The 27343-nt window shown below is 45.5% G+C and overlaps 1 protein-coding gene and 1 non-coding gene across 2 annotated transcripts in view; one reads left to right on the top strand and one right to left on the bottom strand.

Moving 5' to 3' along the window:
* The first annotated feature begins 9632 nt into the window (after positions 1 to 9632).
* Positions 9633 to 27343, top strand: part of LOC124616343 (AT-rich interactive domain-containing protein 1B-like) — a 428390-nt gene continuing 410679 nt past the window's right edge. Inside the window, exons 1-3 of the mRNA XM_047144651.1 lie at positions 9633 to 9691; positions 9799 to 11039; positions 21645 to 22138. Of these exons, the coding sequence (XP_047000607.1) occupies positions 9633 to 9691; positions 9799 to 11039; positions 21645 to 22138 (1794 nt within the window). The remainder of the gene's footprint in view (positions 9692 to 9798; positions 11040 to 21644; positions 22139 to 27343) is intronic.
* On the bottom strand, positions 18100 to 18206 carry LOC124617266. The gene has a single exon (XR_006980020.1). It is a non-coding gene; the product is annotated as a U6 spliceosomal RNA (small nuclear RNA).

Genomic DNA, 27343 nt, shown 5'->3' with positions numbered 1-27343 from the left:
GCGCAGCTAGCGCCATTCGACGGCCAACACTGCGGTTCCTGGTGTGTCCGCTGTGCCGTGCGTGTGATCATTGCTTGTACAGCCCTCTCGCAATGTCTGGAGCAAGTATGGTGGGTCTGACACGCCGGTGTCAATGTGTTCTTTTTTCCATTTCCAGGAGTGTATGTACCGCAATTCGTAGTTTGTCTTCACAGTCCTGTATGATAACCTGGTTGTCCGCAAACAGCATCTTATTTCTAAATCTGCGTGGCCCACTTCTTATACCTTCATGTATTCTGTCCCTTATCCATTCCCGCTTTTACTTTAATAAATTATTACTTACAGTTATTCGTTTGACCCAACGAAATGTCGTGTGGCTAGGGCCTCCCGTCGGGTAGACCGTTCGCCTGGTGCAGGTCTTTCGAGTTGACGCCACTTCGGCGACCTGCGCGTCGATGGGGATGAAATGATGATGATTAGGACAACACAACACCCAGTCCCTGAGCGGAGAAAATCTCCGACCCAGCCGGGAATCGAACCCGGGCCCTTAGGATTGACATTCCGTCACGCTGACCACTCAGCTACCGGGGACGGACGTTTGACCCAATGAAATCTGCGTTTCCTCTCATCTGCTCATAGTGCAGACGACGGACTGTCACCTTACGAATAAAACATCGACACATTTTCACGTACGATAACACTATCCCCACATGAACCATGGACCTTGCCGTTGGTGGGGAGGCTTGCGTGCCTCAGCGATACAGATGGCCGTACCGTAGGTGCAACCACAACGGAGGGGTATCTGTGGAGAGGCCAGACAAACATGTGGTTCCTGAAGAGGGGCAGCAGCCTTTTCAGTAGTTGCAGGGGCAACAGTCTGGATGATTGACTGATCTGGCCTTGTAACATTAACCAAAACGGCCTTGCTGTGCTGGTACTGCGAACGGCTGAAAGCAAGGGGAAACAACAGCCGTATTTTTTCCCGAGGACATGCAACTTCACTGTATGATTAAATGATGATGGCATCCTCTTGGGTAAAATATTTCGGAGGTAAAATAGTCCCCCATTCGGATCTCCGGGCGGGGACTACTCAAGAGGACGTCGTTATCAGGAGAAAGAAAACTGGCGTTCTACGGATCGGAGCGTGGAATGTCAGATCCCTTAATCGGGCAGGTAGGTTAGAAAATTTAAAAAGGCAAATGGATAGGTTAAAGTTAGATATAGTGGGAATTAGTGAAGTTCGGTGGCAGGAGGAACAAGACTTTTGGTCTGGTGATTACAGGGTTATAAATACAAAATCAAATAGGGGTAATGCAGGAGTAGGTTTAATAATGAATAAAAAAATAGGAGTGCGGGTTAGCTACTACAAACAGCATAGTGATCGCATTATTGTGGCCAAGATAGACAAAGCCCATGCCTACTACAGTAGTACAAGTTTATATGCCAACTAGCTCTGCAGATGATGAAGAAATAGATGAAATGTATGACGAGATAAAAGAAATTATTCAGGTAGTGAAGGGAGACGACAATTTAATAGTCATGGGTGACTGGAATTCGTCAGTAGGAAGAGGGAGAGAAGGAAACATAGTAGGTGATTATGGATTGGGGGGAAGAAATGAAAGAGGAAGCCGCCTTGTAGAGTTTTGCACAGAGCATAACTTAATCATAGCTAACACTTGGTTCAAGAATCATAAAAGAAGGTTGTATACCTGGAAGAATCCTGGAGATACTAAAAGGTATCAGATAGATTATATAATGGTAAGACAGAGATTTACGAACCAGGTTTTAAATTGTAAGACATTTCCAGGGGCAGATGTGGATTCTGACCACAATCTATTGGTTATGAACTGCAGATTGAAACTGAAGAAACTGCAAAAAGGTGGGAATTTAAGGAGATGGGACCTAGATAAACTGAAAGAACCAGAGGTTGTAGAGAGTTTCAGGGAGAGCATAAGGGAACAATTGACAGAAATGGGGGAAAGAAATACAGTAGAAGAAGAATGGGTAGCTCTGAGGGATGAAGTAGTGAAGGCAGCAGACGATCAAGTAGGTAAAAAGACGAGGGCTAATAGAAATCCTTGGGTAACAGAAGTAATATTGAATTTAATTGATGAAAGGAGAAAATATAAAAATGCAGTAAAATGAAGCAGGCAAAAAGGAATACAAACGTCTCAAAAATGAGATCGACAGGAAGTGCAAAATGGCTAAGCAGGGATGGCTGGAGGACAAATGTAAGGGTGTAGAGACTTGTCTCACTAGGGGTAAGATAGATACTGCCTACAGAAAAATTAAAGAGACCTTTGGAGAGAGGGGAACCACTTGTTCAAATGGCTCTGAGCACTATGGGACTTAACATCTTAGGTCATCAGTCCCCTAGAACTTAGAACAACTTAAACCTAACTAACCTAAGGACATCACACACATCCATGCCCGAGGCAGGATTCGAACCTGCGACCGTAGCAGTCCCGCGGGGAACCACTTGTATGAATATCAAGAGCTCAGATGGCAACCCAGTTCTAACCAAAGAAGGGAAGGCAGAAAGGTGGAAGGAGTATATAGAGGGTTTATACAAGGGCGATGTACTTGAGGACAATATTATGAAAATGGAAGAGGATGTAGATGAAGATGAAATGGGAGATAAGATACTGCGTGAAGAGTTTGACAGAGCACTGAAAGACCTGAGTCGAAACAAGGCCCCAGGAGTAGACAACATCCCATTAGAACTACTGACGGCCTTGGGAGAGCCAGTCATGACAAAACTCTACCATCTGGTGAGCAAGATGTATGAGACAGTCGAAATACCCTCAGACTTCAAGAAGAATATAATAATTCCAATTCCAAAAACAGCAGGTGTTGTAAATTACCGAACTATCAGTTTAATAAGTCACAGCTGCAAAATACTAACGCGAATTCTTTACAGACGAATGGAAAAACTGGTAGAAGCGGACCTCGGGGAAGATCAGTTTGGATTCCGTAGAAATGTTGGAACACGTGAGGCAATACTAACCTTACGACTTATCTTAGAAGAAAGATTAAGGAAAGGCAAACCTACGTTTCTAGCATTTGTAGACTTAGAGAAAGCTTTTGGCAGTGTTAACTCGAATACTCTCTTTCAAATTCTGAAGGTGGCAGGGGTAAAATACAGGGAGCGAAAGGCTATTTACAATTTGGACAGAAACCAGATGACAGTAATAAGAGTCGAGGGGCATGAAAGGGAAGCAGTGGTTGGGAAAGGAGTGAGACAGGGTTGTAGCCTGTCCCCGATGTTATTCAATCTGTATATTGAGCAAGCAGTAAAGGAAACAAAAGAAAAATTCGGAGTAGGTATTAAAATTCATGGAGAAGAAGTAAAAACTTTGAGGTTCGCCGATGACATTGTAATTCTGTCAGAGACAGCAAAGGACTTGGAAGAGCAGTTGAACGGAATAGACAGTGTCTTGAAAGGAGGGTATAAGATGAACATCAACAAAAGCAAAGCGAGGATAATGGAATGTAGTCAAATTACGTCGGGTGATGCTGAGGGAATTAGATTAGGAAATGAGGCACTTAAAGTAGTAAAGGAGTTTTGCTATTTGGGGAGTAAAATAACTGATGATGGTCGAAGTAGAGAGGATATAAAATGTAGACTGGCAATGGCAAGGAAATCGTTTCTGAAGAAGAGAAATTTGTTAACATCGAGTATAGATTTAAATGTCAGGAAGTCGTTTCCGAAAGTATTTGTATGGAGTGTAGCTATGTATGGAAGTGAAACATGGACGATAACTAGTTTGGACAAGAAGAGAATAGAAGCTTTCGAAATGTGGTGCTACAGAAGAATGCTGAAGATAAAGTGGGTAGATCACGTAACTAATGAGGAGGTATTGAATAGGATTGGGGAGAAGAGAAATTTGTGGCACAACTTGATTAGAAGAAGGGATCGGTTGGTAGGACATGTTTTGAGGCTTCAAGGAATGATAAATTTAGCATTGGAGGGCAGCGTGGAGGGTAAAAATCGTAGAGGGAGACCAAGAGATGAATACACTAAGCATATTCAGAAGGATGTAGGTTGCAGTAGGTACTGGGAGATGAAGAAGCTTGCACAGGATAGAGTAGCATGGAGAACTGCATCAAACCAGTCTCAGGACTGAAGACCACAACAACAACAACAATATCTGTTATTAATTTTGGAATGTATTTTTGGATGGAACTGTCTGTTTTGTACTCTACACGTGTCTTCTCTGTTTTCGAAATGTTGGAGTTTTTATGAATGAGTTTGCTTTTGTGTCTCATTGTGTGCCATCTTGTGTCTTCTCTTTAATTTCGACCGGACGAACAAATATAGCGTCAACTATTTTCTGATGTGTAAATATAACAAACGTAAACAAAATTGTATTATTGCAGATTAAATCCACTAAAGATCCCTTGACGTTAAACATGAAACGAACCTAAAAAAGATATAAATATAGACTGCAACAAGAGAAAGGTGTTTAAATTGATAAACCGAAAATTTGTAGGTGATGTAGTCGTACATATTGGGGGGGGGGGGGGGGGGGGTGGACAGAAATATGGAAAGACCAAGAACACAATGCATTATCATGCCTACTATTGTGTAGGAAAAACCTTGGCATTCACAACTGCTTCCAGTCGTCTTGGAACGGATAAATACGTGTCTTGTATGATTTTCAAGGGCATCGTATATGATTCTTCCTGCAAAATAGTTGCAAGTGCAGGTAACGTTGATGGAGGTGGATAGCGATCATACTCCCCTCTCTCCAAAGTAGCCCACAAATTTATTAATATTGAGATGCAACAATTTATTCTCGTGCTCACAAAACAGGTGCTGGACGACGCAAGGTATTTGAACAGGGGCCTAGTCATTTACATCAAGAATGAGTGGTTTTGGAATTTCACCTCTCTCTACAGTTCCCAGTTTACTGAGCTCCCTTCGTAGGGTTTTGGTGCTGACTGGATTCGTTCTGCAGTGATTTGCGTATCTGTCATCACCTTTTTTTCGTCACATCCTCTCCAGTGATCATCTGTCACGATAACTCAACATACACTTTCATCCTCGTTGTTACCTAGCAGGTGATGTATTTCCGCTTTCCTTGTATAAATCTTCGATACGATGCGTATTGTAACTTCGATACAATGCTTCGATACAGCAGACACTTTCGCTACGTTATTTTCAACCATGTATTTCACCAGTGTTCTGATAGTTTTTGTCCAAACCTTGTATATACATAACAATGGTTTTTGTAAATGTATATAAATACTAGGTGAGTACGCGGCATCGCCCGGGTATGTGTTTATTCCAGTCTTCTATTAGTCCATTTCCTTCTTTCCTCTCTCTCTGTCCCTCTCCTCCTTCACCCCCTCTCTGTCCATCTCCTCCACCCCCTCTCGCTGACCTTCTCGTCCAACCCCCACTCTCACCATCTCCTCCGGCTCTTCTGTCTTCTAATTCCATCACCTGCGCCCCTCTCCGCTCTAATTCAGTCTTCTCCTCCTTTCTCTCTGTGTCCTCCCTCACTATTTTCATCTTCTTTTCTTTCCTTTCTCTTCATCATCTCCTATTTCCGTTCTCTGTCCATTCCTTCCTCTCCCTTCTCCCTGTGAATCTCCTCCCCTTTCCCTCTTCATTTCCTCATCAGCCTCTGTCTGTTCATCTCCTCCTCTCCCCTCTGCCTATCTATTCCTCTCTGTCTCGGTCCATCTCCTCCTCTTCCCTTTCATTCTCCTCTCCCCTCTCTCTGACCATTTCCCCCTCCCTTCTCTCTGTCCATATCCTCGTCTTCCTACCTGTGTCTATCTCCTCCTTCCCGCTTGCTGTCTGTACATTTGCTCGTTCCCTCTTCTCTCTCTTCCCTATCATCCTCACCCCAATAGGAGGATGGTGCTTGTTACCTCCGTAGTACTTCTTGCGGGATCGTAAATAAAGTGTGTACCAAATTTCTTTGAAATAATTCCAGAGGTTTAGGATGAGCTTTTTACTGGTGGTTTTGCCAGCGCGCGCACACGTCACATGTATGTCACATATATTTAACGCATTTCACACTTATTTATACACAGTTTTCGCCAATATCTCTAGCGAATTTCGCCCTGTAATTCCATTTTCACGCAGCGCAATGTTTGTGACGTCGTATCTCCTGAACTATGTGCTGTACAATGATACAATTCTGCAGGTACGTCAAGTGATAAATGTGGTTACTATCTGTGAAATCTGTTGTTAATACAGTTAGTACAAAATAAGTAATGAATTGAAAGGTCATGCTTCACGCGGTAGTGTTACTGTACGAACAGCGAAAATGTAGTATACGATTACTTTTGGCTTTTCGTCATTTTGTTGCGACTGTCAGCGAAAAAAAGTTTCACAAAGGTTACTAAGTGCTCTCATTCTCAAATACTGGATGATTAGACTGTGGGAATTCGCCCTAGACTCCATCCTGTTGACAGGTAGGTGGTTCTTACCCCATAGAAACTCTTTACCGACAGTAAGCGATGTGTGTACCAAGTTTGGTTGCAAGTGGTCCAGGTTTTTTTTTTCATTTAACCACAACAGAGTAGCCCACCACCTGGGTTACTAATATGGGCCGTGTGCTACGTAAGACAAGTAACAAGCCAGGGAGCGTGTAGGTCTCTTAGCCGTAATGGCTGCTCGCAAGTTAGATTAGCTAGTCAAGAACCCATTCCGTTACCGTCCTTGCTACGGGGAGGCGGACCTTTTTCTAACATTTCTGCCCTGGCGTTTGCTCTGTGCGTTGGTACACTATATAATACAGTAAGTGATGTTTTAATGCAAAATAGTTCAAAAAATGTTCAAATGTGGGTGAAATGTTATGGGACTTAACTGCTAAGGTCATCGGTCCCTAAACATACACACTACTTAACCTAAATTATCCTAAGGACAAACACACACACACCCATGCCCGAAGGAGGACTCGAACCTCCGCCGGGACCAGCTGCATAGTCCATGACTGCAGCGCCTTAGACCGCTCGGCTAACAAAATAGTTCATAAAACCGATATAAATATGTAAGTATAAAGTAAAACAAAATAGAAATAAAAATATACACAAAAAAAAAGAAAAAGAATTCTAAACTATACGGTATCAATCAAGAAGCAAGTTCTCACGGATGCAATTCCACAGTGCAAGGCTGTACATGTGCCCCAAAATTGAACTGAACTAGATTTCTCTATATGAGATTATAAATGATGTTAAAATTTCGCATGAAATATGGGAGCATAATGAATATTAAGATATAATGATATAGGTTTAAGTTGAAATTTCAATTTTATTAATAAAAAACTAAAGCCGAAATTCTTGCATAAGCAATCTTAGATGCAGGAAGTACTCAGGTAGGTATAGTTGAACACAATAAGATTCCTCTATTCAAAATTTAAAAATTAAATTTAAATATGAGATAGCATTACAAATCATCAATTGTTATAGACAAGTGGTTACCAAAGTTAGTATAATTATTAAAAGAATATAATTATACTTAGTGTAAAAGAAAATGAGTATAAACAGTGAATTTTTAAAATGCATGGTGTCTCCTGAAACCAGATTCTCGCTCATACAATTCCTGAGTGTGCAGGCTGCATATGTGCCTTTAGGTTGAACATAACTAGATTTCTCTATATGTGATAATAAATAAAGTTTCAAATTTCATGTGAATAAAAAATAATATGAATATTAACATACAACAATACAATTATACCTTTTGCTGGCTATTAATCATAACTGATACCAAAGTTCTCCCCAACACAAATAAAAATACAAAAATATTCAGGTAGCTGAAGGTTGTACATAATCAATTCCCCTATACAGAATTTTGTTTGGGACAGTGGGTTACTAAAGTGGAAACAATGTTAATATATCTTGAAAGCTAGAAATGTCTTTAGTAAACAAATCCAGGGTTTAGGAGCAGATGTGGAACATACATATATATAAATTAAAGGAGATCCATTTGTAGAATATACGTAGATGTCTGTGTCATCATGATACGCCACAGTTTTTGAAGCGGCTGATATGGCATTTGAAATGTGCATTCTTATAGGATAACTATCCAAGGAGTTCCACCCAATAATATCCAAACAGCAGACTCTGTACACAATTTATTAAATTACCAATACTAAACTCCTTCAAATAATAACAAACTCATATAACTTACAAAACTTAACAAATGCTTAAAGAGTGAGCTCGAAAAAACAATAACGGCAGCTTGCCACCATAAAATCAAGAACCTTTTACAATAGTACTTTTAGAGTTTATCCAAAAGACAAAATCCAATAATAAGTTAACTTGGCATTACAATTTAAAATGATTTATATAAAAAACTTTACGATAATGGCGCTTGGCACCATAAAATGAAAGAAGCGCAACACACAACCAATAAATATAATAACAAAATAATTTGATACAACCAAATGGCGCGGGCAACTCCCAACGCAATCACAGAAGAGCTAGCTGTCAACACTTCGGAGCCTTCCCACTAGAAACGGTCCCCGAAATAAACCGCTGAGAGCTCCCCGATATGCCTCCTACAACTGCCCATGACTTACGTACCTTGGTTATGTTCTGTAACACACGACAGATAATATCAACACAAGATAAAATTCAAAATACAGTATAACATCCCGACTGCACATGATAACCACAGTGCCGTTAACTCGGGCGCTCTTAAGTACCGGAAGCCAACACACAAATCTCAAACAATTCTCGCTTCCTAAAACGAAACAATAAAAGCCAAGCGCACATGAATAGTCGAACCACAGTCTTGTAAGTGCCTTAACGACACCAAACGCGACTATTCCACCAAGTTAATAATAACACAATAAAAAATACAGAACATACCACTAAATGCTTTTACACAACCAAATTGACTAGATAGTGTTGTTCAGGTTCCAGAAGGCCACGTATACCAAGCAGCAGTAATTCACTATGTATATACTGCACAAAACCGCCCTTCTTAGGCAGACTTTAACACCTCGACTGGCAAATGTACCATACATGAACGCAACTCCGGGCAGGACTCCAGTTGAGCAAATAAATTAGTACCAACAAATATCGTAACGAGCCACACACACAGCAAAAGGTTGCAACAACACCGTCCCACATCAGATAAGTTCAGAAACCGCTGCTGGAGCTTCCATGGGAAAATCTGAAGAGCCAACCGAGACCACACCCTAACCTGGCAGACGACTCCAAAATTCAGCAACTAGTTGTCTCCGGGCCAGAACATCACAGGACCACACCGGACCTCCATATCAGACACGCAGAAAGAACAAGTACGCCGACTCCAATCAATCACCACCGCATGGCCAGCACAGCGGCGAGTCACCTCTGCCCCAGACCACTCTGCTCATACTGCGAGGCACAACAATCTTAGCGCTAGTCACTGGCAGGTCAGGCAGAGCGAACTTCACGTTCCGTCCAGTCCCCGGAAAAACCAACTACCCTCTCGCTTTCCACCGGCCACCGAAAACACACGCCAGCGACGTCATAGCAAATCGCCACCGGAGCGCCACCCGCACCAGGACAGCGAACTATAATCGATTCAGTGCGCGCTCTGAACAAGATCACAGGTAAGCGGCGCGCGCCATATCAGCGGCCACTAATGCCTTGAGTAAATCATTTATGTAGATCAAATGCATGAGAGACTCAAACATGAAACTATGTGCGTGGCCGAATTTTGTGTTCCCCTCCTCGAGTTGAAGCTCTGTCGGCAGGTCGCGTCAGCCCGTTCCGCGGGCGCGGTTTCCGGCCGCCGACCCGCGCGTCCTCCCGGGCCGCGTCGCCGTCGCCGTCGGCCAAGCGCCGGCGGCCGTCGCGCATCCCCAGGTCGACGTCGGGCTCTCCCGCCCACCGGCCGGCCGCCGGCAAGCACGGCACGCCACGGGCGTCGAGGCCCGCCTCTCCGGGCAACGCCGCCGGCCCTGAGGGCCCGCACCAGAACGGCACCGCGCCGGCGCCCAACATCGTCACCGACGGCGCGTCGCAGGACAGCCAGCAGTCGCAGGAGGCGGAGGCGGTAGCGGAAGACCCGGCGCTTCTCAGCGTCGGCGAGCGGCCGCAGCACGGGCTGTCCATCCGAGGCGGCCTGGCTCTCAAGAAGACGCTCGCGGGCCGGGTCGCAGCGTCCAAAGCCGGCCGCGAGCCACCGCCACCTGCCCCCGCCGTCGAAGACGAGAGCCGCAGCAGCCACGGAGGCCTCAAGAACGCCGCCAACGCCGCCGCCGTGCGCTCCAGGCTCTCCTCGCCGAAGGGTGGCAGGCCCGCAGCTAGCGTGGAGCCGGTGTCTCGAGGGGCGAGGCCGAGCGTCGGTACTGCCCTCAGACTCGCGTCGCGTCTGCAGTCGCCGAGGAGCAGGCGGAGCGCGCAACAGCAGGACTCGGGAGGCGGCGAGGACGGCGTCGACGCGCCCGAAGAACCGGAAGACGGCGGCGGCGACGCGGGTCGTAGAGGCGGCGGCGGCACGGGTCTGGCTGGCGTCGCCAGGCTAGCGTCGCGCGTCCAGTCGCCCTCGGCGGCGACCAGGGGGCGGAGGCAGGAGGAAGCAGCCCGGGGGCAGAAGGCCGGTACCGGAGGCGTGGCCACTGCCCTCTCACTGGCGGCGCGCATCCATTCCGGAAAGAGACGCGGCGCTTCGCCGGCTGCAGGTGAGGACGACGCAGACGGCGGTGAGGTCGGAGGCGGAGACGGCGGCGGTGGCGGCATACCGGTGCGCGCGGCTGCGGGCGTGGTGGCGGCAGCTAGGCGCGCCCGCTCCCCCAAAGCTGCGGACGCGGCCAACGCCGTCAGGGGCTCTACGGGAGCCGGCGCACTGAGAGGCGTGGCGGCGGCCGCTTCCCGCCTGCAATCGCCGCGCGGCCAGAGAGGAGCAGCCAGCAGCGGCGGCGGCGGAGGAGGAGGGACGACGGTGGGATCGTTCGCGATGGCAGCGTCTGTGGCCTCTCGAGTGCAGTCTCCCAGGGGCCGAGCCGCTGCTGGAGCAGCAACCGCCGCCCCTGGTTCGCCGGTCGGGTCCGTGGCCGCTGTGGCGTCCGTGGCGTCCAGGGTGCAGTCCCCGCGCAGCCGACCAGGTACTTGTGTTCCACTTTTATCTCTAACTACAGCAACCTCTCTATTCATACAATGAAGGCTTTCACGATCGGATGGTACTGTTGTTGATAATTCTTCCGGGTTATATGGCCGTGGTCCATGGAATACTTCTATTCCTAAAGTTTCGTCCAATACTACGTTGGACATCCTCAGAGGTATGGCTGGTCCTGCTGAGTCCTGCCGACTGACGAGTCGGGCGTCGGAGAGCGGCCTAAATGCTGAGGAAAGTGGGTGTGGTCTAGTTTGCACATAGTAGCAGAGAGAAAACTAGTCAAAGATAAAATGTAACTATCGATAATAGTCCGTCATAGATAAAAATCACTTATCGATTCTGTAACGCCACTGTCCATATCTCGCTTAATTTCAAGGCCTCTTCTTTTCTATTAAAATTATCTTCATGCTTATAAATTTCAATAGCCTCCCTATACAGTCGTGGATAATAGTTCGTGGTAGCACTTAAAACTGTAGTTTCAGAAAACTTAACTACATGGTCACCTGACTGAAGTGCATGTTCCGCAACGGCCGATTTTTCTATTTTTCCCAGTCGGCAAAGACTTTTATGCTCCTTTACCCTCGTATTCACACTTCTTTTCGTAGTACCAATATAGACCTTGCCACAAGTACACGGAGTTTTATACACACCGCTAGATGATAATGGTGGCCTTCTATCTTTAACAGAACGAAGTACTTGTCCTATTTTTCTGGTAGGTTTGAATACCGGTTATCGATAGTTACATTTTATCCTTGACTAGTTTTCTCTCTGCTACTATTTGCAAGCTAGACCACGCCCACTTTCCTCGGTATTTAGGCCGCACTCCGACGCCCGACTCGTCAGTCGGCAGGACTCAGCAGGACCAGCCATACCTCTGAAGATGTCCAACGTAGTATTGGACGAAACTTTAGGAATAGAAGAATTCCATGGACCACGGCCATATAACCCGGAAGAATTATCAACAACCTCTCTACTTTTTTTTATTTACACGTCACGTTCCGTAGGACCAAATTGAGGAGCAAATCTCCAAGGTCGTGGAACGTGTCAGTTTATGAAATTACAACATAGAAGTAATAACAGATAAAAATAAATGTTCATGAACCTGAAAAAAGTCATCCCACAAGTTAAAGTAAACGCTATCAGCAATACAATAACTATTAGCTTAATTTTTCAAGGAACTCCTCGACAGAATAGGAGTGACCCATGAGGAAACTCTTCACTTTCGATTTGAAAGCGCCTGTATTACTGCTAAGATTTTTGAATCCGAGTGGCAGCTTATTGAAAATGGATGCAGCAGCATACTGCACACCATTTTGCACAAGAGTTAAGGAAGTCCGATCCAAATGCAGGTTTGATTTCTGCCGAGAATTAACCGAGTGAAACCTGCTTACTCTAGGGTATAAACTAACATTGGTAACAAGAAACGACAATAAGGAATATACATATTAAGAGGCCAATGTCAAAACACCCAGACTCGTGAACAGAGGTAGACAAGAGGTTCGCGAACTCACACCGCTTACTGGCCGACCCGCCCGTTTCTGAGCCAAAAACATCCTTTTAGAATGGGAAGAGTTACCCCCAAATATAATACCATACCACATAAGCGAATGAAAATAAGCAAAGTAGACTAATCTTCATGTCGAACGATCACTCGCTTCTGATACCGTTCGAATGGTAAAAATGGCAGTATTAAGTCTTTGTACAAGATCCTGAATGTGAGCTTCTCACGACAGCTTACTATCTACACTCCTGGAAATTGAAATAAGAACACCGTGAATTCATTGTCCCAGGAAGGGGAAACTTTATTGACACATTCCTGGGGTCAGATACATCACATGATCACACTGACAGAACCACAGGCACATAGACACAGGCAACAGAGCATGTACAATGTCGGTACTAGTACAGTGTATATCCACCTTTCGCAGCAATGCAGGCTGCTATTCTCCCATGGAGACGATCGTAGAGATGCTGGATGTAGTCCTGTGGAACGGCTTGCCATGCCATTTCCACCTGGCGCCTCAGTTGGACCAGCGTTCGTGCTGGACGTGCAGACCGCGTGAGACGACGCTTCATCCAGTCCCAAACATGCTCAATGGGGGACAGATCCGGAGATCTTGCTGGCCAGGGTAGTTGACTTACACCTTCTAGAGCACGTTGGGTGGCACGGGATACATGCGGACGTGCATTGTCCTGTTGGAACAGCAAGTTCCCTTGCCGGTCTAGGAATGGTAGAACGATGGGTTCGATGACGGTTTGGATGTACCGTGCACTATTCAGTGTCCCCTCGACGATCACCAGTGGTGTACGGCCAGTGTAGGAGATCGCTCCCCACACCATGATGCCGGGTGTTGGCCCTGTGTGCCTCGGTCATATGCAGTCCTGATTGTGGCGCTCACCTGCACGGCGCCAAACACGCATACGACCATCATTGGCACCAAGGCAGAAGCGACTCTCATCGCTGAAGACGACACGTCTCCATTCGTCCCTCCATTCACGCCAGTCGCGACACCACTGGAGGCGGGCTGCACGATGTTGGGGCGTGAGCGGAAGACGGCCTAACGGTGTGCGGGACCGTAGCCCAGCTTGATGGAGACGGTTGCGAATGGTCCTCGCCGATACCCCAGGAGCAACAGTGTCCCTAATTTGCTGGGAAGTGGCGGTGCGGTCCCCTACGGCACTGCGTAGGATCCTACGGTCTTGGCGTGCATCCGTGCGTCGCTGCGGTCCGGTCCCAGGTCGACGGGCACGTGCACCTTCCGCCGACCACTGGCGACAACATCGATGTACTGTGGAGAACTCACGCCCCACGTGTTGAGCAATTCGGCGGTACGTCCACCCGGCCTCCCGCATGCCCACTATACGCCCTCGCTCAAAGTCCGTCAACTGCACATACGGTTCACGTCCACGCTGTCGCGGCATGCTACCAGTGTTAAAGACTGCGATGGAGCTCCGTATGCCACGGCAAACTGGCTGACACTGACGGCGGCGGTGCACAAATGCTGCGCAGCTAGCGCCATTCGACGGCCAAAACCGCGGTTCCTGGTGTGTCCGCTGTGCCGTGCGTGTGATCATTGCTTGTACAGCCCTCTCGCAGTGTCCGGAGCAAGTATGGTGGGTCTGACACACCGGTGTCAATGTGTTCTTTTTTCCATTTCCAGGAGTGTATATGAACATCCAGAAATTTGAACTGTTCAGTTTCGCTAATCATATGCCCGTTCTTTGAAATTAAAACGTCAGGTTTTGTTGAATTGTGTGTTAGAAACTGTAAAAACTGAGTCTTACTGTGATTTAGCGTTAGTTTATTTTCTACAAGCCATGAACTTACGTCATGTACTGCACTATTTGAAACCGAGCCAGTGTTGCACAGAACATCCTTTACTACCAAGCTAGTGTCATCAGCAAACAGAAATATTTTAGAGTGACCCGTAATACTAGAGGGCATATCATTTATATAAATAAGGAACAGGAGTGGTCCCAACACTGATCCCTGGGGCACCCCCACTTGACAGTACCCCACTGAGATCCTACATCAAAGCCGTTATCAACATTGTAAATAGTGACCTTTTGCTGCCTATTGCTAAAGTAAGAGGTGAAACAATTGTGAACTACTCCCTGTATTCCTTAATGGTCCAAATTCTGGAGCAACATTTTGTGATCAACACAATCAGATTCCCTAGTTAAATCAAAAAGATGCCAAGCGTTCGAAACCTTTTGTTTAGCCCATCCAATACCTCACAGAGAAAAGAGAATATAGCATTTTCAGTTGTTAAACGACTTCTAAAGCCAAACTGTACATTTGATAGTAAATCATGTGATATAAAATGATCAATTATCCTTACATATACAGCCTTTTCAATAACTTTTTCCAAAACTGATAGCATAGAAATAGGTCAAAAACTATTTACATTATCCCTTTCTCCGTTTTTATAAAGCGGCTTTACTACTGAATACTTTAATCGCTCAGGAAACTGACCATTCCTAAAAGAAAAATTACTATGTAAGTGGTAAGGCACATAGACTATTCGACCTCCTCGCTGACATAAGGGAACGGTTGAGAATGAAACATATCAATCCCAGCTGTGGTATCGCACATTTCTCTTCTGGACACCGACCTTACCCCACGCACTCTAACCGGGGTCTGGGACAGACACATACACGCACATGTGTGGAAGAAGATTTCCTAGAACACTCTGTCTTCTTCTGAGGGCAATACACGAACAATAGACGTACACTACACTTAGAGTACACAGATACAGAGATACATATATACAAAGCAATAAGAAATCAAGAGCAGTGACCGCAATTAAATGCATTAACAGAGAGAACTTCAAAAGCAACACATGAATAATACTTACGGGCACGACTAACAAACATTTCTGTGCCCAGTGTAGCAAGCTCCAGAGGGTGGACAGCGACATCCGCAGTGATAGCGACAACAGTGACACTGAAGAGGATCAAGAGGAGGAAGATGAGATGTAACAGTAAATGAGACTCCAAAAGTTATCTGTCAGACATAACATGCCAAAATTCATTGACAAATTCTACATATCACTCAACTAATAGCTAAGGATAGCTAATACTAGAGTAAATATAGTGTAGTCTAGCTAAGAAAGCTTCAGCGTTGTACACAGATCAGTACCAATTGTTAATGCATATGATTAATAATATCATTTCTGTACTACTAAATATAAACTATTTTGTTGTGAATGGCGGTCAACAGCTTGAAGAAATCATTCCGAGGTATTCACCGACAGTCACAATCGGTCATGGCACCAACAAATGTCTGCTCTGTTCTATCATCAACTGTGTGTCAAATCTTATGTGACTTAACTGCTAAGGTCATCAGTCCCTAAGCTGACACATTACTTAACCTAAATTATCCTAAAGGACAAACACACACACCCATGTCCGAGGGAAGACTCGAACCTTCCGCCGGGACCAGCCGCACAGTCCATGACTGCAGCGGCTGAGACCGCTCGGCTAATCCCGCGCGGCAATTCTATCATCTTTCTGCACTCTACTTAATACAACTTTTTTTATATTTCAGCCTCAAATTATTTGTAATTTTTAAAAAGTATTTATTCTATGGCAAATAACTGCAGACAAAAACAAAACTAAAAGCTTCGAAAAGATGACAAATGAACACTGTAATATGTAGGACATGTTCTAAAATATCTAGTGACAGGTCTCTAAATTTGTAATAAATAAAGTTCCCGATTATCAGGTTGCGGAATATCCATCTTAAGAAACTTCCTGGCAGATTAAAACTGTGTTTCGGACTAGGACTCGAATAGGACCTTCGCCTTCGACAGGGAAGTGCTACACTGACTGAGCTATCCAAGCACGACTTACGATCGGCCGTCACAGCTTCTCAGCAAGTTCCTTCTTTCAGGAGTGTTACTTCGCAAGGAGGACACGAGCACTTCTGGAAAGTTTGGTAGGTAGGAGAAGAGGTACCGCCCAAAGAATAGTTGCGAGAATGGATCGAGGGTCTTTTCCGTATTGCTTAGTTGATGAAGCTCTTGCCTGTGACAGGCAATGATTCAATGTTCTGGTCCTGGTCCGACACACAATTTTAACCTCTCAGAAATTTTAATATTAGTGCACACACTGCTTCGGAGCGGACATTCATTCTGGTACATATGCTTAGTTTGGTTTGGTGGCAAAACCCTTTACAATGTACAATGAATTCTTTCATCTATAACATGCTTTTTTGACTATGACTCATATTTTACCGCAGAAAGACGTCTCTAAAATATTTTTTTATTGTTCCCCATCTCCGATTAAATGTAGGACTCTACTATTGCTACATGTCTGCGACCGATTTCACATATGTACGTTTGCCTAGCCCTTTTCTCTGAGATAAAGAAAGATCGAAATCTCCATCTCATTTAACATCGATGGTAAAAGCAAGTGATTTAACTTTTTATGCCATGGTTCCCTTAAGAATTTTTCATCTCTGTTGACAGTAGGATTAAGGTTTTTATCTCATATTTTGATTCTACTGTACTTCCTGACTATTGCTAATAATTTGAAAATAGATATTGTCTCAAAAGGTGTCTCTTCAGCTCAAATACAAGTTCGATGCACCATTCCACGCTAGTCCATTTTGTGCAAGCCGTGTCACCTCTGCATAACTACTGCAGCCGAAAAGTGCTGTATATTAATGTCTTGATCTCCCTCTACAATTTTATGCCATCTCCCCCCCCCCCCCCCCCCCGCCCCACAACTACACACACACACACACACACACACACACACACACACACACACACATGCACTCGCTCACACACAATTCCTTCAATTATCAATTCTTTGATGCTTCCCTATTAAACGATTCCTTCTTTTACTCAAGTCGTGTAATTATTTTGTCTCTTCCACAATTCGATTCAGTACCTACTCATTGTTATTCGGTCTATCGATCAAAACTATCACACTCATCTGTAGCAGCGCATTTCGAAAGCTTCTATTCTCTTCCTGGCTGAATAGCTCATCGTCCACGTTTCACTTTCGCACAAGGCTATGCACTAGACAAATACTTTCAGAAAAGGCTTCCTAAGATTTGAATTTATTTTCGCTGATTGCTAATTTCTCTTTTTCAGAAACTCTTTTCTTGCTGCTTGTGGTTAGCATTGTATATTCCCTCTACTTCGGCAACTCGCTCGGCATTTCTTGATTTAATTTGATCACATTCTATTAACCTTGATTTTCTTTTTCTTTGCTACTTGCTCTATGTGCAGACTGGTTAGCATCGGGGATAGGGTATAGGCTGAAACCTTTTCTCATTCCACGACTCATGCTTCGCTTTCATGTTCTTCGACTATTATAACCACCACTTGGCTTATGTACAACTTGGAAATACCCTTTCGCTGCCTTTCTCAGTTTATTTCTAAGATGGGTCATAGCGTTAATATCGTCTCACGTATAGGCGTTGCCGACCGCAGCGCCATATTCTGCCTGTTTACATATTCCTGTATTTGAATACCAGTTTCTTTTGTGCTTCAGTGTAAGTAGCTGATGTGAGACGTCAGAAGGTGACGTCGCAAAAGAAATGTGAAAGCTTCACAATTTTGCTTCTCATCCTTGCGTATGGGACGTGCTAATCTTCTCTGTATCGTTCCAATTTTAATATATGTACTGCCGAAACGAATGCACCGCCTCGTCCATGAAGTCATGGTCCAGGACCAACTGAAATTCCCAACTTTACCACACACTTCTCAAGTAGTGTTCTTGCCCATGAGCGATCGCCGATTCCCGTAGGAGTTTGTGGTTGTTTGTACAACTGTACTGTGGGCATTATTGGGTCACCTCGCCCTCGTCATATGTATATGCAGTGTCTGTTCTTTCAGGCAAATTTTCAACATTCCCCATTTATACACTGCAATGCCCAAAGACAAATAATGCGTTCATTCTCTTCGTATCATAATTTGAAAATGTTTTGGAGTAGGAAGTGGAATTTATTGAAATGAACTTTTAACATAATTATATGTTTTGGTGATCACCCTCTGTGAGTTTATTAAATTTCGGGCATGTAGCTGTGCAAATAAAATTGCTTCTATTGATATTCCTGCCGCTTATCATCCGTCCAACCTCAGAGTGAGTCGCAAGACTGGTCACAAGCTTTTTTTATTTCTTTATTGTGATTTCATTCCCCTGCCTCATATGGGGCAGGGGAGGGCTATCAGTGGCACAATACGCCGTTCTTCAGCCAAGTGACTTGACAGCTACTACAAGAAGAAAATTATACATAGAAAGGCGATAAAAATGGGGGATATAAAAACACAGTAATTGGAGATAATGGAGGTAAAAATATACTGACATGGAGACTTCATGGGGGGACAATTTAAAAAGTCGACGTAAAGTGAAAAAACACAATGGGCGATTCGTAGAGTACAAAAAAGACACTGAAGTCACATAGGTTAAAAGTTGGCCACAGTATTAAGTACACTCCAGAACAAGACACTTTAAACCCACTTGGAGAGATGAAGCAGACAAGACGAAGAATAAAACTGCCAGGAGGGACCTGCCGAGGGAGAGGCCTGAGAGGATGGAAAAGGAGGGGAGGGCAAGGTGCAGCAGGGGAGGGGAAGGGATGAAAAGAGTCAGGGTGTGCACCAAGAGGCAGGAGACAGGTGGGACAGGAGAGGAAGAGGGAAGACAAGGCAGGAGAGGGTGCAGAGACACTGAAGGGGACACAGGAGTGGGAGGGGGTGCAGGAGGGAAAGCCACTCAGGAGAAGGGAAGGGGGGGAGAGGGAGCCCTGAGGAGGAGGCAGGAGGAAGGTGGGGTTAGAGTTGGTAAGAAGGGTAGACGTCAGGGCGAAGCTCATCATCCAGGAGGGGTAGATGGTGGAAGCTGCGTTGGGAAAGGAGGCAGAGGGTATGGAGATGGAGAGAGGGTGGGACACAGCGGTAAAGGCACGGTAACGGGTTGAGGGTGGAGAAGAAGGGAGACACCAGGGGGTGAGGGGGATCGAGGCGGCAGACAGTATATAGGGTGCGGTTGTGTTCAAGGAAAAGGTGAAGGTGGAGGAAGGGGATGAGGTTGTAGAGGATGCGCATGGGGGACGGAAGGCAGATGCGGAAGGCGAGACAGAGTGCATGGCGTTCGACGATTTGGAGGTCTTTACAGAACCTGGGATGGGCGGAAGTCACAAGGTGTCAAGCGCGGCCTTATATGCACCTCCGCGGCGGTACTGCGCATGCCTGTGGCGAAGCCGTACATACAGTCGATTCGCTTATCGATGTATTCTTCGGCGGCCGTGACACCATGACGACTTCTGTGCAGATTAATTACCACAAGAGCCGGATTCCATGTTTTGTCCAAATTAAAACCATTATCTCTGTTTATTAAATTATTAGCTAATCTAATCTCTGTAGCTTCCTTGAAGACAGAATCCAAAAAGGAAACGTTGGATGTTAAAAGCTTCCCATCATTGTAGTTCATGGAATGCCCTGTATCAATACAATGTTCGGCCACAGCTGACTTGTCTGGCTGTGATAAGCGTGTGTATTTTCGATGTTCCACACATGTCTCATGAACGGTGAGTGTTGTTAGATCTGTATATGACTACTCACAACTTCCGCCTTACGAAGCAGTAACTCGCCCTTTGTTTGGTTTACAATATTTACTACAGTACTGGCCATTAAAATTACTACACCAAGAAGAAATGCAGATGATAAACGGGTATTCATTGGATAAATATATTATACTAGAACTGACATGTGATTACATTTTCACTCAATTTAGTTGCATAGAGCCTGAGAAATCAGTACCCAGAACAACTACCTCTGGCCGTAATAACGGTCTTGATACGCCTGGCCATTGAGTCAAACAGAGCTTGGATGTTGTGTACAGCTACAGCTGGCCATGCAACTTGAACACGATACCACAGTTCATCAAGAGTAGAGACTGGCGTATTGTGAAGAGCCACTTGCTCGGCCACCATTGACCAGATCTGGAGAATGTGCTGGCCAGGGCAGCAGTCGAACATTGCTGTATCCAGAAAGGCCCAAACAGGACCTGCAACATGTGGTCGTGCATTATCCTGCTCAAATGTAGGATTTCGCAGAGATCGAATGAAGGGTAGAGCCACTGGTCGTAACACATATGAAATGTAACGACCACTGTTCAAAGTGCTGTCAATGCGAACAAGAGGTGACCGAGACGTGCAACCAATGGCACCCCGTACCATCACGCCGGTTGATACACCAGTATGGCGATGACGAACACACGGTTCCAATGTGCGTTCACCGCTATGTCGCCAAACACGGATGCGACCATCATGATGCTGTAAACAGAACCTGCATTCAGCCGAAGAAATGACGTTTTGCCATTCGTGCACCCAGGTTCGTCGTTGAGTACACCATCGCAGGCGCTCTTTACTGTGATGGAGCGTCGAGGGTAACCGCAGCCATGGTCTCCGAGCTATAGTCCATGCTGCTGACAACGTCGTCGAACTGTTCGTGCAGATGGTTGTTGTCTTGCAAACGTCCCCATCTGTTGACTCAGGGATCGAGGCGTAGCTGCACGATCCGTTACAGCCATGCGGATAAGATGCCTGTCATCTCGACTGCTAATGATACGAGGCCGTTGGGATCCAGCACGGCGTTCCGTATTACCCTCCTGAACCCACCGATTCCATATTCTGGATACAGTCATTGGATTTCGACCAACGCGAGCAGCAATGTAGCGATACGATAAACCGCAATCGCAATAGGCTACAATCCGACCTTTATCAAAGTCGGAAACGTAATGGTACGCATTTCGCCTCCTTGCTCGAGGCATCACAACAACGTTTCACCAGGCAACGCTGGTCAACTGCTGTTTGTGTATGAGAAATCGGTTGGAAACTTTCCTCATGTCAGCGCGTTGTAGGTGTCGCCACTGGCGCCTACCTTGTGTGAATGCTCTAACCTTGTGTGAATGATCTGAAAAGCTAATCATTTGCATATCACAGCACCTTCTTCCTCTCGGTTAAATTTCGCGTCTGTAGCACTCATCTTCGTGGTGTAGCAATTTTAATGGCCGCTAGCGTATTTCTCTCGAAACATGCTATGTGCTAGGCTATATCTGTGCTGTGTCGGGCTAGGAAGCGGCAAGCACTCGTCGCTGGCGTCGACGGCCTCCGTGGTGTCGCGCATGCAGTCGCCGGGCAGCAAGGCGGTCTCTCGGCGCGGCCAGCAGCTGCAGCAGCAGCCGTCCCGGACCGGGGGCCGGCTGGGCGGGCTGATGACGCTCTCCGTGATGCGGCGGCGCGCGGACCGCGCGCGCAGGCAGCTCTCCAGCATCGCCTCCTCCGCCTCCCAGGACGCCGACGCCGCCGAGGAGCCGGACCCCGCCGCCCCCGCCACCGCCACCGCCACAGCCGCCGGCCTGCGTCCGGACGAAGCGGTGTACGTGACGCCCACGATGGCTTCGCCGTCCAGCGTCACTGCCACGGTGACCAGCGTGTCCAACCGCACCACCACCACCCCCGCCGCGCTCTCCTCCACCGGCGCTGCCGCCCCCGCCGGGTCGGCCTCCTACAAGCAGCCGATGGCGCCCGTCGAGGAACCCACCGTCACCACCGCCGCAGCGACACAGGTACGCACTCTGCACCATGCCATTTCGACATCCCCAACTACGTCTACAATGCCTCACAAAAAACAGCGAAGCACCCAAAAAGGAATGAAGAAACGAAATGAACCTTCACGAGTTGAGAGAGTGCGTAATGTTTATTTTATTTTACACGTCTTATTCCGTAGAACCAAATTGGGGGGGGCCTATCTGCAAGGTCATGAACGTGTCAGTACATGGAAGTGCAACATAAAAGTAATAACAGATAAAATAAAATGCTTATGAACCCAAAAAAGACAAACCATAAGTTTATGTAAAAGCATTAAACAATATAACACAGGTATCAGCTTAATTTTTCAAGGGATTCCTCGACAGTGTAGAAAGAGTGACCCATGAGGAATCTCTACAATTTCGATTTTATTTCAGCGATTGAAAATCGAGTCCAGTTTGTAGGGGTTAACATAACAGTATGTCATTGCACCCTCCCTGATCTCGATGCCTGCACTTATTCGGGTTGTAAGGGTCTTATAAATGTTGAACTATCCTCTTTGGAGGCATGCTGGCCCACAGCTGTTGTAACTGGTCTTTCATGTGCTGGATACTGCCACTGGGATGGAGTTGACATCCGAACTGGTCCGAATATGCTCTATTGGGGCCAGATCAGGGGATGTTGTTGGCCGTGGGAGAAGATATCAGAATCATGCAGACAGTTCATATAGTCACTTACCATATCTAGAGGATCATTGTCCTGATCTAAAATGGCACCAAGGTATTGTTCGCATGATAGGTACCGTGTAAAGACAAACGATGTCCGCGACGTACCATGTGTCGTGAGAGTCCCCTCAGTCACTACCAGCTGTGACATGGCTCCACACAACCTGACGCCAGGAGCAACACCGCTGCGTGTCCAACACTGGAAGAATGGGGCCTCGTCCCAGGTCGCCACCATCCTCATCGAAGATGGTCATCTGGCATGGAGCAGAACCGCGATTAATCACTGAACACAACGAGACGGCATTCATCAGCAGTCAAAGCTGCCCGTTTACGGCACTACTCGAAGTGTAGTCGTTTGTGTTGTGGTGTTAATAGCAGCCTAAGCGCTGCTCGGTGATTCTCCAGTCCGGCTGCTGCTAGTCTCCGATCAATGGTGCAGCCTCACATAGAATGTTGCAGGGAGTTCATCACTTGCTCTCCGAAGGCAGCCGCTTCTGAGAAGGGGTTACGGTGTGCTTAGTGCACAATACAACGATTCTCCCTTTTGGTGGTCAGACGTGGTCGACCTCACCCTTGACGACAAATGTGCCTGCCCTTACGTTCCTCATGCAGTCAAACATCGGTCGACTGTCGCATCCCAATTCCCCACGAATCCAGATATTGTAAAATTCGATCAGCCGCCGAAACAGAGACTCACAATGATGTCCCCTTCTGACTCTGTCAGGTGCTGATAACGCTGTCTCACAAGAGTACGCGGCATCTCCATGGCCTTCACAGTGATAACTCAGTTTCTGACGCTGTTCACGACCCTTATATACCGTACCAAGCCTGTTAAAAACACTAAACAGGAAAACAATAATACACTCTCGTGGCCAGTCACAGAGGATCGCAATGTAATCATTTACATACCGGCCAATGCTGTGTGTTTGTACAAAGTTAATCTGACAACCGGCCGTGTCTTCTGGGTGTTTCACTTTTTTTGTCAGGCAGTGTTTATTCATATTCGAAAGACTGAAAGAGCTCAATATTTCGTTTTTTAACTATGAACAATTTAGGTTATGCTTCGTCGTGACCATTAGTGGTGCAACTATAAGTTAACTGTTACAAGTCACGATTATTTTATTTCCACAATTATGTGAATTAGTAAGACAGGTATGTGTTGTCCATAGACGTATGTTTTTGTACTTATTAGGTTCTAGACGCCATCTTTTCTCACTTCAGTATTTGATGTTATACATGAAGTAATTAAGGTAGGAAAAGCAGCCTGCGGCCACTGGAGGTAGTCTGACATTTGTATTAGTGTTCATCTTTGCAGTCAAAAACATGTGCACAAATCTTTGAACACTATCTAAAATTTTCTTTTGTTTTTGTCTTCTGCTAGTAGGCAGTACTTCAAAGTCGTACCTAAAAAATACGTGTCTCGTATTAATTCACATAGGTTGATTGGTTAATTTGGGGGATGGAAACGAGTGTTTGGCGGCATTGGTCGGGCGGCCCCTTGCGGGGCAGGTCCGGCCGCCTTGGTGCAGGTCTTATTACATTCGACGCCACATTGGGCGACCCGCGCGCCGAATGGGGATGAAATGATGATGAAGACAACACAACACCTAGTTCCTGAGCGCAGAAAAACTCCGACCCAGCCGGGAATCGAAACCGGGCCCGTAGGACGGCGATCCGTGACGCTGACTACACAGCTATCGGGGCGGACAATTTGGGGGATGGGACCAAAGAGCGAGGTCATCTGTCCCATCGGGTGAGAGAAGGATTGGGGGGGGGGGGGGGGGGGGGGAAATCTGCCGGGCCTTTTCAAAGGAACCATCTTGGCATTTGCCTGAAGCAGTTTAGGGAATTCATGGAAAACCTAAATCAGGATTGCCGGACGAGGGTTTGAACCGTTGTCCTCCCGAATTCTAGTCCAGTGTTGGTTAATTCGCATAAATCCATATGATGATGAAGGTTTAAACCTTTGAAAATACGAAAGTTTGTGACTATTAGTAGCTCACTTACAGCTTACAGTGAGCTCTGTTTGAATAAGTAACGGAGCAGGACGATTTTGAACTTCTGGCACTTTAAACATAACCGATGGTAGATTAGGGAAAATGGTCTCAGACTGTAATTAAATGCTCTTCATTTTGTTATATTATTTAATTGTAGTTTGAGGCAATTTTATGCATGTAGACTGAAGCGACGCGTGAAAATTTGTACGAAGGCTGGGAATCGAATCCGGCTTTAGTACAAATTTTCATTCGCCGCTTCAGTCTACACGCATAAATCATATCTCTGTGAGACCAGTAATGTCTCTGGACCTGAAACATTTCATTTGCTGAGCCTATTTCTTTTTTCGCAAATTAATTTTGAGACTACATTGCCCACAGCCCATCAACAACGGAAAGTTTAAGTATAGAATCCATGACATATTGTAGACCGCCTCAAGTCCGCTTAAATTATATTTTAATAATATGCACATTAAACAGGTCATCCAGTTTACTTTACCTTGGTTACACTCTCCCAAATTTTGAAAAGCTCAACATTTGGATGAATATAAAGGAATGTTTAGTACGATAAGTGAAATACTATGAAAAAGTGAGGAAATAAACAGTCCTGACGTTCTAGAAGACAACACCGGTACCGGCGAGTGGGGTTGATGTGTGGGGCCGCTCTAGCAACGACGAAAGTAGAGTTCAAGTCTCTGAAATGCGAATTCTTCTATTAGTTTTGGGAGTGTCATAAAAGGACGAGACGAGAATTGAAAACATGTGGCAGACATGCAAGATTTACAGCGTAAATCACAATATCTTACAGTATTATCAAAATTGGATGTCTCATATGCAAATGACGCTGAAGAACATTTGCCATAATCGGTCTACAACAAGAAGCCTAGAGGGTTCCACAGAGCGGGAAGACGAAAGAAAAGGTGGAAAGACCATTTGTGAACTTAGCATCAAATTGAAGGACCTAATGCATGATATGATGATGGTAATGGTGAAGATGATGATGGTGAAGAAGATGATGATGAAGATGTTGTTGTGTAGAATATAATGTTGTCATCAGGATAATTCGGAAATGAATGAAACGTGGCAGATTAACAGGACAAAGCTATTGTTGAACTTACGGGCGGTAACTGCGACCTACGACAAATCCTCTCCATACAAAGTATGAATTTGAAACGTGGACACTGATTCTTAAAGACTCATACAAGACGCTTGCTACTTCAGTTGATGCAATTAAAATATCGGACAAAAGCGACAATACTCTGGTTGACACAATAGGTCGTTTGTAGACACTAATTTATTCCAGTGGCAGTGTCTGACTCAATCTGATCATCAAACTAAAACCTTTCCTAATCTTAGGTAATGCTTCAAGAACAATATAATTCAGCAATGTTGAATACAGCAGAAAAAAACGCTCATTATTTTACAATTCGCTAGACGTGCTATAATACATATTTTATGCACCTAACACAGCAATAAAATACATAACACAATCATGCAATAGCTGCACTCCGTAACCTTATGTGTGTTAATTAAAACAATTACTTGCGCTTATTTAACTTTAAACGCCATGGCGTCCTTGTAATAAACTCAGTGGTTCATATTAATAATTTCTTAAAAACACAATCCGAGTACATGTAATGGAAAAGTAGGTTTCAGAGTACATTGTAAAATTTATTACAAACTAGCTGTGGAATCCATCATTGCCGGCCGTGGTGGCCGAGCGGTTCTAGGCGCTTCAGTCTGGAACCGCGAGACCGCTACGGTCGCAGTTTCGAATCCTGCCTCGGGAATGGATGTGTGTGATGTCCTTAGGTTAGTTTGGTTTAAGTAGTTCTAAGTTCTAGGGGACTGATGACCTTAGAAGTTGAGTCCCATAGTGCTCAGAGCCATTTGAACCATTTTGAACCAAAGACTGTTTAATGCAACCCTCAACGCTGGTCTATCCTGGGCAATCATCTTCATCTCTGTATTAACTTCTTCAACTTACATCCATTTTAACTTGCTTTCTATAGTCACGCATTCGTCTACTTTTAAACTCCCCCCACCCCCCACCCCCATCCCCTGCTTTCTTCTTTTATTCGTAATATATAATATTCAGCATTCTTCTGTAGTACCACGTTTCAAAGCTTCATTCCTCTTCCTGTCTGAACTCTTCATTATTCACGTTTCACTTCCACATACGCTACAATCCAGATTAATACTTGTAGAAAAGACTAAGGGATTCACATTTGAGATGAATACATACAGAATCTTGACTGAGTCGCGCTTCGAATATGAGGTGAGTGTTTTCCTGTTTGCTTCAGCTCAGTCTCATCACTGCAGTTCTATACAAGAAGCTGCAGTTGTTTTCTTTCATAAACTACTTTCCCTCATATGCCAACGAAGTTCTCTTTGACGATATCCTAGTATAAAATATATTCGGTCTTCTTTCCGAGACTGATTCGAGTAAGACCTCAGATACTCGCCGACGCTAACTTTGTTATCATCAAGGGTAATTGGATCCCACGCCTTCTACTCTGGCTTA

This window comes from Schistocerca americana, chromosome 5 (genome assembly GCF_021461395.2).
Source record: "Schistocerca americana isolate TAMUIC-IGC-003095 chromosome 5, iqSchAmer2.1, whole genome shotgun sequence".
Lineage (NCBI taxonomy): Eukaryota > Metazoa > Arthropoda > Insecta > Orthoptera > Acrididae > Schistocerca > Schistocerca americana.
This window is presented reverse-complemented; position numbering and strand designations above follow the sequence as displayed.